Source organism: Hoplias malabaricus, chromosome 2, assembly GCF_029633855.1.
Source record: "Hoplias malabaricus isolate fHopMal1 chromosome 2, fHopMal1.hap1, whole genome shotgun sequence".
NCBI classification, from domain to species: domain Eukaryota; kingdom Metazoa; phylum Chordata; class Actinopteri; order Characiformes; family Erythrinidae; genus Hoplias; species Hoplias malabaricus.
The window spans coordinates 8,943,943-8,959,520 of NC_089801.1; the positions used below are offsets into that span (position 1 = coordinate 8,943,943).

The window sequence follows — 15,578 nt, forward strand, 5'->3', positions numbered from 1 at the left end:
CAAAAGTAAACAGAACACACAATTTAGCACCACAATGTGACCTCACTGGGGAACACAGACACACAGTTGGTAGAGTTGCACATTTAGGACAATGCCTCGTGTCACACATGGTAATGTGCTACAAAATAATTTGAAAGCAGCCTTACTTGGGCTTGAAAACAAAAAGGTAGCATTACTGTGACAATAAGTGGTTAACTAGCACATTTGACTGGGCCACCCACTGGAGATCCACTTGGTTGGATATGCTGGTCAGATCGTATCCGTGCGGGTTGGACTGGGTCTTGGCTACATGCCGGGCAATGTCAGGTTTAGGTTGTGAAAAAGGATTTTGGCATACAGGGAGTGAGAGGGCCATGATTAAAAGGGGCTAAAACAAACAAACAAGACAAACTACTTAATCTTGGGCAGAATGTGTACAAACAGACATGGATCATTCTGTATTGATCGCCTACCTCCTGGAAGACCTGAAAGATAGTGTTCTACAACAGAAGAAAAAAGGGGTACTGCATGAGGGACTGAACCTACCTCATTGAAACTGCCTACTACATATGAATATGTACTTAAGTTTCATAATTGTACTGTATATTTTGTATAGTAATAGCAAATGTTCAGGTGTGCAAAAAAGGAGATAATGTACCATAAGCAGCACCACAGGCCATTTGTGTCTTCAGAAAGAAAGCCTAATTGTTTGAGACATAGCTTTAAAGCTCAGTTCACGTCTATTTAATATAATTAACGTACTGTTTAAACACTTGAAATGCAGAACTGCTCTTTCTAATCAGGATTATTTCATCCTCTACACTTACTCATTTCTCACTGTGGTGGTACCTTTTGCTGTCTGTGGTGGTACCCTCAAAGGTACATATCTGTACCTTTAATTAGGGAATAATTAATTGTAGATTTAAAAATTGTGTTGATTTCATATGCCCCATTTCATCTCCAGAACTTATGACAGTTCTATACCGAAAGATTCCAGACAAGTATCACTCCTTCTGGAGAAGAGAATTTAATATACCTTTAAGGAACAAAAATGGACTTTTAAACATGGTTATACCTTTAAATGTACATTTACACTGTACCTTTAGTGACCAATATAGTACCTCTACCATACCTTTTTTCCTTAGAGTTTATGGTATCTAGGCAAAGCAAAGCAAAATCTCCCACAGAGGTGTACTAAAGACCCTGACGTGTCAGATTACTTAGTAAAATCAAACAACGATATCACAACTGAGAGTGAAATCAAACAATTACATATTGATTTACAATGTATGGGACTAATTATGGGAAAAAAGCTCTCTAGGCTGTCTGGAAAGCTTTTTTTTTTTTTTTTAAGAGTCACTGTAACAGCATTGCATACCTTAGAGAGCAGACTTAAAATGCATACTAGAATGTAAATTATGCGCAAGAGACAGAATGGGGACAATGGAGGCACATGATATAATTATTGAATGAAAGGCATGATCCTTATTACTATCATATCAATAAAAGCACTATTATTAATATAAATAGTACGCTGTGGTATACTTGGTGTACTAACCTGCGAACAAACTTGGAGGTAATCTTGCTGATGATGCCTGTGGATGTGCCTCTGCGAGCCGGGGCCAAAGCCCCTGTGTCGTGAGAGAGTGTGGGTGAGGCGGGTGGTCCATTGTAGGTAGCGCTGCGGCGATCCCGTAACTGTGCTCCGTGAAAAGTGCTCCTGCTGGTGGTTCCTCTTGGGAATCGTGTGCGCTCTGGTGTGCTGATGCTATGAGCAGAGGGCGAGGTAGATGGAGGCCTGGGACTTGAGCTGGAAAATGCCAAAGGATAAATGTACCAGTTATTTGGGTTCCCAGAAGTTTTTGGGCAAATGGATACTATCAATATTCATAAAAGACAGCGCACATATTTATGTATTACATATACAAACTGTCTACTGGGGCGTTAGCAGGCTAATAGGCTTCCCACACCACAAATTTGATTGAAGTGATCTGAAGCTCCACAGACACTCAAGTTTAAAGGACAAAGTATTACATTTGTGGCTTTGTTTTTGTATTTCCAGAGTAACCCCCTGTTAAAGCTGAATGCTTCATCCCCCTTAGCTAACACTAACAGCTGCTCACAATGCAAGGCAAACTAAGTTCAAACTAAATTATGTTATATTTTTATAGGAAAACTGGGGATATTTCTTGCTATACGCAGCCATGTGTTTGGAAAGTGGGAGGCTACCAGAGCAACTGCAATTTGTGTAATGGCTATTAATTTGTATTCTCATACTTTATGACTTTACATGATTGCTATGCAAAAACTACTAAAAATTAGAGAAGCATTTCTAGTCATGCATATAAATGTAACAATTTAATATTCAACAGCTTTTCTTGTTTTTAAGCAACATTTTGTAGTTTGAGAGCTTATTTTTTGTAGAGATGGCCTGGGTTAGGAGAGAATAAGCCTTTATCATCATCTTTAGGTTGAAGGGTTTCACTAATTTCAGATTCATGTCTAAAACCTGTTCTGACATGTCCTAAAAAAATTCCCCTGATAGAAATGATGGTCTGAGCAGCAGAAACAGTGCCATCTTGTGGAATAAGGCAGAAAATTCTTGATATCAGCATGAGTCATTCATGAATTGCATAATTTATGGTAACACTTACCATAATATTAGACAAAATATTTGTGTGAATATACAAACACAACATTTACTATAGCTTTGCTGGACATGCCTGCTCTTACCTTGGTTTGTATTCACTATTGTCTTCTATAGGAGGCAGGGCTGTTTTTGATGAGGCTCCAGAGGTGGACATGGATTTGATGTGCCGTGGCCTTGTGGATGCCAGTGCTGATGCAGTTCCAGAAGCAGAGGAAGTACTGCCAGAGACCTCTGTCAAACTGGAGAGAGAGAGATACTATGTCCATATGCAATGGGACAGTGACACAATCCATGATCCAACTCCAGCTCTCAAGTTAGAGAGAGCGAGAGCCTGAAAGCCTGTCCAGCAAACAATCCCCTTCAGGGCCATTTTGGGTGTCCGCAGTTAGATTTTGTGGGGATTCAGAGTGGGCTATACACATTTAACCTCATGGTGGCCTACAATATTCATGCACACTCTGAGCACATGTCCATTAGCCTACTCCTGGTCCTTATGGGTTCAGAGTGAGCCATACACTTACCTATCCTGCTTACTCCATGGTCATACAGTGATTTTCTTTCAGCATAGAAATGCTATATTTCATTCTTAAGCTCGTGCACATGCTTGAAAAAATGTACTTAGTTCATAAACATAAAAGTGGTGTAAAGGTACAAGTTGATGACCCATATACACATTAAAGAGTAAGTACATGTGGTAAGTACATATGTACATGTGGGTGGCACGGTAGCGCAGCAGGTAGTGTCGCAGTCACACAGCTCTAGGGGCCTGGAGGTTGTGGGTTCGATTCCCGCTGACTGTCTGTGGAGTTTGGTGTGTTCTCCCCGTGTCGGCGTGGGTTTCCTCCGGGTGCTCCGGTTTCCTCCCACAGTCCAAAAACACACGTTGGTAGGTGGATTGCCGACTCAAGTGTCCGTAGGTGTGAGTGAATGTGTGTCTGTGTTGCCCTGTGAAGGACTGGCGCCCCCTCCAGGGTGTATTCCTGCCTTGCGCCCAATGATTCCAGGTAGGCTCTGGACCCACCGTGACCCTGAACTGGATAAGCAGTTACAGATAATGAATGAATGAGTACATGTGCACAAAACAAATGCAGTTTGCTTTGATTTATATTTTTATCATTATCCTGACTTTGACAGGTTTTAAATTTGGCTCCAACTTCTAACCCTTTTAGCTGAAGATGAAACCTGGTGCAAAGTTCATTCACACAACTAACCTGCTGTCTTTTCCATTGGGTATAGCCGAGAAGCGGTCAGCTGAACGCTCACACACATACGTGTTTCTGCGAGCCATGCCTCCGTTGGTCTGCATAAACAGAAGAAATGCAAAACAAAAGCTGTGATTTGTTACAAGGACTTCAAGGGATTTTTTGACCATTTTAATGCTGTGTCTGGGTCTATGTTTCTCACTGCCTAAGGTTCACAGAGAGAATGAAAGTAGATATAAATCAAACTGCCCTTTCCTTGCTAACTCTTATAAATGTTATGTTTTAATTGGGAGACAGGTTTGGGCTTGACATATTTTTGCTGAAACAAATAGGAATGTCTCTGAGAAAGGCGTCATATAGAAGGCAGGCATAAATTGCTCCATGTAATGTAAATAAAAATAGTAAAACAGATCAGAAGGAAGGAAAGACAGAGGCAAAGAGGGAGTGAGGGAAGGACTGAGCGAGGAAGGGAGAAAAGCTGGATGGTTTGCACTATAAAAGAGCATTTACATACAGTGTCTTCTGTGTTAGTGTTCTCCATCTGCAATGCAGAGATACTTACACCAGCTGCAGTGGTTGCTTTCTTCCTCTCTTGGGCAGCCAGAGGAGACGCCGGTACGTCTGCCTTGGACCCGGAGCTCAATAGTTTGCGAGAACTGTCCCACTCTTCCTTCTGCTCACTGTCTGCACAGCTGGCTGGAGCTCGCTTAGCGTAGGACACAGTTGGTGGGACAGAGGGACCCACTAAGGAAACCACACAAGCACAGAAGCAGATGCAAACCAATGTCATATAAAATAAAAAAGTAAAAACAATGAATTTACTGATGGATAAAAGCAGAATTAAATTTTCAGCAACAGAAATAAAAATGATAAAACTGTCATGCTTTCAGCATGCGAATGTATCATTCAATATCAGCCAAATACATATATCTCAAACAAACTTCAAAATGATCATTAAATGGCATGTTCATTACATCAAATAGTAAAATTAGAGATGGCATATTAGTATCAAAGACTGTAGGTCCTGATATCAGCAATTCTGTAACAAATCTATCCTGAAATAGCACAGACTCATTGCAGGATTTTAGAGAGTTTTTAACTCTTATTTTCATTTTTTTATATTCTGTTGATTTCTAATGTTTTATATTTGTTGTTTTTTTGAGTATTTAAATGACAACATTTTGCAATATTGCTGAAAAATATTTTGATTCTTATTGTTTTTATCTGTGTATTCTTTCATGTGGCGTGTGATCTGAAATATGGTCCTTTAAGGGTTCTTACAGGAATACTGGTTCTGTAAAAATCCATAAATACTCAAAGAACAGTTCTCTCTATAATGGAAAACCTGTTGTAAGTGGTTAATTTTTAAAATGATCTGCATAGAACCATGAAGGGTTCTATTGCTATTATGATTCTAAGAACCCCATTTTAGCATTACGCAGACCCCATTAGGTGTACTATTTTCAGTGACAATTACAAATAACTTTTGAAGCTTAGTAAATTTAAAGACGACATCAAGGCTCTTCAATGTCAGAATCAGAAACTAAGGAGTTGACCGGGCATTGTTTATATTATAACTGTAACTTCATCAAGTGACCTAGGTGCTATAATTCCATCAGGAGATCTATATGGTTTTAGCTGTGAACGGCCTTGTCACACTCCATATATTCCTAAAATGCCACTGGCTATGCCACAACTGCCCACTAAATGTATTTTAAGTACTTTTGAAAAGTACATGAAAAATTATATTGGTGTTGATCAAGACTAAAGGTGTTTAATATCTGAGTCATAAAATAAAAAAAGTGCTATCACAGCCATCTCTAATGTTAATAAATAAAAGCCAAGCCAAACTGGGATATAGTTAAGCCATTCCCTCCTCATGCTGCAAAGCCCAGTTTGCTGATGTTCTGGAAAGGGCTGCAGGCTGCTGGCCAGCAGGGGGCACCAAGCACACTGACTACACACAGAGCTGGAGAGGGAACCAGGCTTTTGTTACTTTACTTGGTTTTATGTCATCCCCACCATGATCACTGAACCGCCGCTGCTGCTTCTGATTGGTTGATATGCTGCGTTGAACCTTGGAGTGAGCAGGGGATTGGCTGGTGCTATTGTTGATGTCACTGGTGGGGCGGGGCCTGGGACACAGATTGCTGTTGGACAGAGACTCACTGCCTTCAAACTAAAATAAAGGAAACACACAAATACACAATTAGAGAATTTTAAAGAATAACCAAGCTGCACATTTTATGACACCTGCTCATTCAAAATTTCTTCTTGAGTCTAATGTAGTATTAGTCATGGTTTTCTATTTTGATTACAAACCGGATTCCAAAAAAGTTGGGACACTAAACAAATTGTGAATAAAAACTGAACGCAATGATGTGGAGGTGCCAACATCTATTATATTCAGAATAGAACACAAATCACATATCAAAAGTTTAAACTGAGAGAATGTATCATTTTAAGGGAAAAACGTTGTTTCAAAATTTCATGGCATCAACAAATCCCCAAAAAGTATGGGCAAGGCCATTTTTTACCACTGTGTGGCACCCCCCCTCAACCTCTTCTTTCAACACTCAGACGTCTGGGGACAGAGGAGACCAGTTTCTCAAGTTTAGAAATAGGAATGCTCTCCCATTGACGTCTAATACAGGCCTCTAACTGTTCAATCGTCTTGGGCCTTCTTTGTCGCACCTTCCTCTTTATGATGCGCCAAATGTTCTCTGTAGGTGAAAGAACTGCAGGCTAGACATTTCAGTACCCGGATCCTTCTCCTACGTAGCCATGATGTTGTGATTGCTGCAGAATGTGGTCTGGCATTATCTTGTTGAAAAATGCAGGGTCTTCCCTGAAAGAGATGAAGTCTCGATGGGAGCATATGTTGTTCTAGAACCTGAACATAGTTCTCTGCATTAATGGTGCCTTTCCAGACATGCAAGCTGCCCATGCCACAAGCACTCATGCAACCCCATACAATCAGTGATGCAGGCTTCTGAACAGAGCGTTGATAATAACTTGGGTTATCCTTGTCCTCTCTGGTGCAGATGACATGGCATCCCAGTGTTCCATAAAAGATCTTCATAAAGATCTGACCACAGAACAGTCTTCCATTTTGCCACACTCCATTTTAAAAGACCCCTGGCCCAGTGCAAACGTCTGAGCTTGTGGAGCTTGCTTAGAAATGGCTTCCTCTTTGCACTGTAGAGTTTCAGCTGGCAACGGCAGATGGCACGGTGGATTGTGTTCACTGACAATGCTTTCTAGAAGTATTCCTGAGCCCATTCTGTTATTTCCTTGACAGTACCATTCCTGTTTGAGGTGCAGTGACGTTTAAGGGCCCAGAGATCACGAGCATCCAGTAGAGTTTTATGCCCTTGACCCTTACACACAGCAATTGTTCCAGATTCTCTACATCTTTTGATGATGTTATGCAGGTGTGATGATAACTGAAAAGCCTTTGCTATTTTACACTGGGTAACACCATTCTGGTATTGCTGCACTATCTTTCTGCACAACAATGGTAGAATTGGTGATCCTCTTACCATCTTGGCTTCAGAGAGACACTGACACTCTGTGAAGCTATTTTTATACCAAATCATGTTGTCAATTGACCTAATTAGTGTTAATTGGTCTTCCAGCTGTTCGTTATATGCTCAATTTCCTTTTTCCAGCCACTTATTGCTACTTGTTCCTTATTTGGGATTTGCTGACACTGTGAAATTTTTAATCAGCATATTTTTCCTTTAAAATGTTACATTTACTGAGATTAAACATTTGATCTGTCATCTATGTTCTATTACCAATAAAATATTGACATTTGCCATCTCCACATCACGGCATTCAGTTTTTATTCACAATTTGTTTAGTGTCCCAACTTTTTTGGAATCCGGTTTGTACGTAGACTTCAATGTCTGTGTCCAAATGGGTGCGCTTTGAAGCAGCAGAAATCAGTGATCATAAGGGGTGTCTACAAAAATGTAGAGTATGTCTCTTGTTGCTTGAACTATAACACTTCATGATCCATGTTGTACAAACAGCACAGATCCAGATAAACGCACTAAATAAATGAAATAAGAGGCATCAGTGCCTTGCTACAGACTTGCTATAACAGCATGAAATCTGATAAATAACACCTGATTACTACAGTATTCTACAGCACCAACACATATGTTGATGTGTGAGGGCTATCTGCCAGTCTTATATATACTGCTGCATGTAAATAAAACAATTCATCCATGCATCATAACTCTAACCATCCGCTTATGTATTAATCAAAAATGTCTTCTATCTATGTGCCAATTATAGGTTTTGGGTATAGGCCTAACATTGTTCACTATAACTTTCTCAATAATTCTATACAGATTCCATCATAAAAACCCCATATGCTACGATTTCACTGTTCAAAAGCATTTTGTCTATGAACAGGGTGGAAATTCAAGTTTGTTGATCTAGTATGAGTTTTGTGAAGTTATTATATGGACTTAGAGAGAGTCAATACATCATCCATGCATGCATCTATGATTCAATGGTTAAATCTGTTAATCTGTCTATCAACAAATCAATAGATTGCTCCACCATTACATCCATAAATAAATGCATCCACCCACATATCCATTAGAAACACATCCATGTACTAATTTACCAATCTGTCAATAAATTGATCCAAGCATACATCCACTAACAAACCTATTCATCTGTCCCCATCTGCCTGTGCACTCATGCAATAGAAGAACACATATGACTCTAAAGACAAACTGCCTCACTTTGCCGCTATCACTGGGCTCTGCACAGAAAGGGTTTGACTGTAAATATCAATAATATACTTCAGTACACTGCTTTCGTCATGACTCTATTATCAGCTCATGCAAGAGTATAGATACCATGGAAAAACCGTATAGACTCATCTGCTCTGCTGTGACACAGTTTATAAAAGCTGTTTGGAGTTTTTAAAGGTATGGTTTAACCAAGGAGAAATTTCTGATGAGGTTGAATAAATTGGAAAATCGGACAAAGTCAAAATATTTAAAAAATTAAGCAAAATAGCCTTCAAAAAAGCTGTTACACAAAACAAGAAATGGAAAAAAAATATCTAACCAAGAAACTGCTGGTGTCCTCAGAGTGATGGGGTGTTTGTGCACATTAAAAAAATGAAAAGTACCATAATTAGCTGCTCAGGCTTCTACTTTTTCTTGATGCTGAAAAACTAACGTAATATACGTAACGGACATTATGCCTAAAAATTAAATGGCTTTATATGGCTTAGACTCTGGCACTTACACAGTATTGAATCTTGCTATAATGATCTGTGAAACCATCATCAACATTGTAATACGCAGCTCCTTCCTCTCCCACATACTAACCTCTGGAGGTTTTCTGCCCAATAAGAGGTATGTAGCCATGACCTCATCATATTTCTGTCCCACAAGGGCCTCCGTGATCTCATCCTTTGGGAATCCCATCGTCACCATCAGCTCTGAGGAACACACCACACGCAAAGGGATGTTACCATTTAAAACCCAATTATTAAATCCTTTTCCTCTACCCAAACCCTAAAAACAATTATTTTCAGTGGTAACTAGTTTGAAATAAGCAAATAAAGTCAAGTTCCTACCACAAGGTTTTATTTGCTGTTTACTACAAGGTTTTAGGATAAATCTTTAAAAAAAAAACAAAAAAAAAAAACAATGAGAATATTTGTGCAGTGCGGCATGGTCGCAGTCACACAGCTCCAGGGACCTGGAGCTCCCTGTTCCCTGTTTCAGACAATGAATGAATGAAGGAATATTTGTGCAGTCAGTTACTGATACTGCATGATAGTTTTGGATTACATTCACCTGCTTACAGTGTAATGCTTCAAAAGAGTGTGACATGCAATTAGTATAGAATTTCCCTTATTTTGAAAGTCAATTTAAAAAATTTGATTCCAAGTAATTTTGGACCATTTCTATTGGTCCATTAATCATGAGATTCACAATGTGACAGACAGCTGCTGTGCTCAAATTATGTAGTAAACTAAAAATCCACAAAAATGGAGAAATATATTTTCCTTTGGACACAGACAGCATTCTAGCATATGATTGCTTTATGATTGTGTACATAAAGTAAGCACTGACCAATCCTCTTGCTGTCATTAAAATCAGCCTCTGGTTCTGAATAAGGCTGCAGTTCCTCCTCTTCATAACCCACGTTCATCCATCTGTCCTTCATGATTTGCTAACAAAGTAGATGAGCAAAAAATACAGAAACACAGGCTGGAATCAGCATCAAGACAAACATTAATAGAGTATGGAAATATTCTAAACAGAAAAAAACCAACAGAATGTACCTCTAAACTCCCACGTTTGACAGGGTTTAGCACCAAAAGCCTCTTGAGTAAGTTCTCACAGTCTGTGGACATGTAGAAGGGGATGCGGTACTTTCCTCTCAACACTCTTTCTCTCAGCTCCTAAAAGGGTATGATCAATACAGAGCAATAAAGGAGAATGAGAAACTTGTTCCACAGACAAGACTGCTTCCAAAGACACTCTTATTTATACTAGGAATGTCAATATAGTAACTAATACTGTTATGATTTCAAAACAGATGTAGAAAACCTAAAGTCAATTTGTGCTGTAATACACATTTACATTTATGGCAGATGGTCTTATCCAATGTTACTGTAGCTTATCATTCATGAGATTCATGTCATCATTCATAATGCACAACAAAAATAAGCTTACATTAATATTGATGAAGACCAATTCCAATAAATATTAGCTTTTGTGAAAGCTGCTTTAGTCAGTTTAACCCTAGAGAGTGTTACAATAACTGTCATTTGTTGGAATATTCCTTTATTGATTGTCTGTTTAGAGTCATGAAAGACCTATGTAGGTGTCAAATTTCCTTATAAACACTGACTTACAGTAAAGTGTTGCAGTGTTAGTCTTGCCCAAGTAATGAGCAGTGTTGCATAATAATTCATAATAAACCTGATTTTTTTTTACTTAAAAAAACAAACCTGATTAAATTCAACATTTAGCATTAGTCCACAAGTGGTCCATTTTGCTGTTGTTCTGACCACATATGATTATGACACACATATAGAAAGAATCTTCCAAGTATATTATTTTACTACTGTATATTGCTCATATTATTATTCTAAAAACAAGAGGCAGGCTGCTTTGAGATACTTTCTCTGTGACGGCAGTGTAGTCAGAAGGTCACCTTCAGGTTCTGGCCATCAAAAGGCAGAGATCCGCTAACAAGTGTGTAGAGAATGACCCCCAAACTCCACACGTCCACCTCAGGTCCGTCATACTTTTTGCCCTGGAACAGCTCAGGGGCAGCATATGGAGGGCTGCCACAGAATGTGTCCAGCTTATTGCCCTCTGTGAACTCATTGCTGAAGCCAAAGTCAGCAATCTTGATGTTCATATCAGCATCTAGTAACAAGTTCTCAGCCTAGTTTGGGAATGATTGTTAAAGAAGAGAAAAACGTGTTTCATTGTGGCTCAAATTGAAACAGCTAGCTACTAAAGAAAAAATTGCAGTACTAGCTAGTGCTTGTAGAAAAGTAACTTTACAAGCTTCAAATATACAGAATAAAAAACTACCTGTTTGGAATGACATAACTGGTAACATATATCAAAAATCAACAAAAAACTAACCTTGAGATCCCTGTGTACAATTTTCTTCTGATGGCAGTACTGCACTGCAGATACAATCTGAAACAAGGACACAGGGTCAGTGATGCAAAGCACAGAATAGTATTCCTAGTGGAGCACTGTGTAAAACATGTGTAGGTGAACAAGTGAGTGTGTGAATGAGTTAAAGCTCCATTTCATTAGGTGCTTTTATATATAACACCAAATACTTCTATGTTCAAATAATCATGTTCCAAAGTTCTTAACAGGACCCCAGTTCTTCTTCTTTCTTCCTAGGCTAGCCACAGGAGAAACTAACCAGGCAAATGTGCTGTGTCCACAATGTAATATATTTGAACATAACTTACAGAAAAGGAATAATTGCTTTGTCTAGCAATAAACTTTGGTTCAGAGCCATGTTATACTGCTTGTCATTGTGTTGTTAAGCTAGCTAGAAGAGTTAAATGATGAAGCTATATCAGCAATATAACACATGCCATACTTTGTAACCCAATACCCAACAAATCAAACAGAGACCGCTTTGTCTGCCTTTTTTGGAGTTTAAGAGGTAAGGCAGAATGAGTTCTGGACAGGATCTGTTGCTGAATTTCGTGCTTGTGTTCACTCAGTCCCTCCATCTAGTAAACTTCACTTGAGCTAATACAGTAATACAATTGCCTTTAACATGGTGACAGTCAAGGGCCCAAGGTGAGGTAAATTATACAAAGTCTTGTTTAATTGTTCTTGTTTTGGTTATTGGCTTATCTATGACGTAGAGAGCCACTACCCTGAAATCACTTCAAGAGTGTGAATAAAGGTGAATCTCACCATGAACTTGAGCCAGTGGCATCAACATTAGGTGTTACATATTGCCCTCCATGCTATATGCCAAAGGTTAACTGTAATCAATAATGGATGTCTGGGCTAACTAACTCTGTTGGACTAACTGAACTTGTGAACAAGCTCTTGGGATAGAACTTGTTTGTATGTAGAGGACTAACTGTACTCTTCAAATAAATGTCCACGATTGAGTTAAAACCTAAAAAAACATTAAATGTTTAAGTGTGAGATAATGTAAGAGCTTGTTAGCATTCAAAACCAAAAGCTGGGAAAACTGCATTGATAAGGTTAGTCAGGGAGAGTCAGAGATATCAGATGCTGCTCTACGCAGTGCAGCAGATGTGCAGCACCAGAGTGTGAGGGAGGCAATGTGTGGAGGATACACACACGCCGACACACACACACACACATACACACACACACCCACACACACACACTAGCCCAGCTCTCTGATTCACTGTCCTTATTAACTCTAATCAGGCCAAGACGTTGCTTGTCAGCAGCAGGTTCACACACAGCTCTTGTCTACATGCCAGTCACACGCGCTGACTCACATTTCCTCTGAGTCACAAGCACCAGAACTCAAAAAGAAGCAGTAGCAATGGCTAAAGTTATGCTTCACTAGTCTGCTGATATGGTGCTAACAAATAAACATGGATGCTACACACCAGTAATAAAATAAAGAATAACAGATGTAAATGACCACTTAGACCTTTTTAAATAAGTGCACATTTGCTATAACACCACAAGATGTCAGTCTAAAGCGATAAGGCAGTACAGCAGTTCCATGCTGCTGTTAATCATAAACTGTGTGTAGTGATTTTTATGGAATTTGCAGGTAGACAATGAATGAAAAATGTATAAATATAACCAAGGACTAATTGGGTAAATTTACCTGCCGAAACTTTGCTCTGGCCTCCTTCTCTTTCATCCTGCCATGAGCCACCAGGTAGTCAAACACCTCACCTATGAAAAGAGTCAGTTAGCCAGGAAATTTGTGTTGATTTTCAAGAAGAGAAACTATATTTTCATTTGTAAACAATACATGTATCTCCATTTATCTTTTTAATTTTCCACATCATTTGAAAACAGCAGATGCCCTTCGCATCCTCGGAAACTTTCATGAAGGACAATGCCAACAGAGATATTCTATAATTACTTGCAATAAAGTCTTAATTATTTTTAAATCTGTCTACTGAGTCTCTGCAGTGTACTTCTAGCTTATTTATGAAGAAAACACGTATAAGTACTCACCCCCGCTGGCGTATTCCATAATTAAATAAAGTGTCTTCTCCGTTTCAATTACTTCAAATAACTTCACTGCAAATATTGGGAGAAACATAGATTAAATAGACACTGAGAACTTGGTGTAAATATACATTAAAAACCGATCAATAATATCTTTAAAGACAAATACATCATGACAACACATAATTAAAATGAACATACTCAGCAAGAAAGTGGCACTTCCCACAAAACTTGGTTATTTAGAAATAAAAGTATGTTTGAAAAGGTCTGTGCATTGTTTCTGGATGGCCAAGCCAACCCAACTGTAGAATACGTATATGGTTTAATAGATGTGAGTAAAAAAATATGGAATCCATAAAATGAGAAGTAATGGCAGTTACTAGCAAACAATAATCAAAGCACTTGCATTTTAAAGTCTTGCATTTTAATACACAGTTACATACCTATATTGGGATGATTAAGGATCTTCATTATTCTGACTTCTCTGAAAAGCTGTTAAAGCAAACAATAAATTACTACTGCTGCCAATTCTGAGCAGACAAATAATCAGTGTAAATAATTCTATTTGGCAAGAATATTTCATATAAATACTACCTCTAGGACTTTGAATATAAAATACAAGATCCTTCATGATATGACAATTCAAACTGTATCGTTTGTTAGGGAAACAAGAGAGTCATCTATTAACTGGAAAAAAAAATCTGAAACTCCTCCCCAAAACATATATTTCACATCCTGACCATAGCACAAACACATGCCCAAATATACATTTACATACACTAATATTTTGATATTCAAGTATGTCAATTATTTGAAGAACAAGAAAAGCTGTAAGAATATCCATCCATCCATTATCTGTAACCGCTTATCCAATTTAGGGTCGCGGGGGGTCCAGAGCCTACCTGGAATCATTGGGCGCAAGGCGGGAATACACCCTGGAGGGGACGCCAGTCCTTCACAGGGCAACACAGACACACACACATTCACACCTACGGACACTTTCGAGTCGCCAATCCACCTGCAACGTGTGTTTTTGGACTGTGGGCGGAAACCGGAGCACCCGGAGGAAACCCACGCGGACACGGGGAGAACACACCAACTCCTCACAGACAGTCACCCGGAGCGGGAAGAATATCTTTGCTGTAAACATTTCTTGAACCAAACAAAGACCATAAAAAACTATTACAAATGTAGTCATAGAAATACATTCATCCTATCTGTCAACACTCCAGAGGCTGCTGGTGTTGTTAATATTTCTAAATTATGAGAGGTGCTGTAGTCCAAAGGAAACAGTGTCCTAATCACATAACAGTTACATTTCTTGTACTGTTCATGTTTGCACATGGAGAAGTGACCATATTTCAGATTAAATATGAGAAAGGGTTTACCGTCAGAAACTTGTTCTTTCCCCTAAAAATCACAACGGAAAACATACTAGAATCCTATCCATGACACGGATTGGAAATTGCATCTAGCAACTATGTCTGATATTGTCACAAATTAGAGCTTTTCTTAACCAATTTACTTCTGACCACTGGTGGGTTTCATTATTTAATGTAGCCTGGAACCACCTGCTTTGTCAGCAAGTCCTTTTGATTGACATGACCAAAAGCACTTGTTTTCACATGTCAGCATGTCTCTTTTAAGATACACTGCCATTGTGTGTGACAGGAAACTCACTAGCTTTAGATTTCTTTCTTACTATCTGATGAAAATTGTGGGTTGAAGAATGTGGTTTCATAAAAGCATGGGTTATTTAATGTCTATACTATTCTGAAATATTTTATTACAATTTTGTTAACTAATTTTGCTCTAGTGTAGCACATCTGTCTGAGTCACCCATTTTTATCCTTAGCTATTCAAGGCAGGTAGGATGACTGTCCTCTTCTCAAAACCAATATCACACAATGTAGCTGTCTGTGAAGTTAAGTAATAAATCAATCAATTATATTTCAACGTTGACCTTTCCAATGATCTTGCATTGATCTCAGTTCTTAAAAAGTGGGGTTTGAGCTTTATAACTCTCAGTGGAAACAT

General features: G+C 38.7%; 1 protein-coding gene across 3 annotated transcripts in view; it reads right to left on the bottom strand.

The window, feature by feature from the left end:
• The window catches only part of LOC136679203 (serine/threonine-protein kinase MARK1-like), a 50,096-nt gene that overhangs the window by 4,350 nt on the left and 30,168 nt on the right, over window positions 1–15,578 (bottom strand). The window contains exons 4-16 of one of the 3 annotated variants that reach the window (XM_066657598.1): window positions 13,985–14,033; window positions 13,548–13,613; window positions 13,189–13,259; window positions 11,478–11,534; window positions 11,035–11,271; window positions 10,157–10,276; window positions 9,945–10,044; window positions 9,192–9,304; window positions 5,833–6,010; window positions 4,394–4,575; window positions 3,841–3,929; window positions 2,713–2,868; window positions 1,538–1,789 (exon numbers count right to left, since the gene is read on the bottom strand). In XM_066657598.1, the coding sequence (XP_066513695.1) occupies window positions 1,538–1,789; window positions 2,713–2,868; window positions 3,841–3,929; window positions 4,394–4,575; window positions 5,833–6,010; window positions 9,192–9,304; window positions 9,945–10,044; window positions 10,157–10,276; window positions 11,035–11,271; window positions 11,478–11,534; window positions 13,189–13,259; window positions 13,548–13,613; window positions 13,985–14,033 (1,670 nt within the window). Of the gene's footprint in view, window positions 1–1,537; window positions 1,790–2,712; window positions 2,869–3,840; window positions 3,930–4,393; window positions 4,576–5,832; window positions 6,011–8,517; window positions 8,615–9,191; window positions 9,305–9,944; window positions 10,045–10,156; window positions 10,277–11,034; window positions 11,272–11,477; window positions 11,535–13,188; window positions 13,260–13,547; window positions 13,614–13,984; window positions 14,034–15,578 lie in introns of those variants that run through there. The other 2 variants (XM_066657608.1, XR_010796534.1) reach the window with 2 other exon arrangements.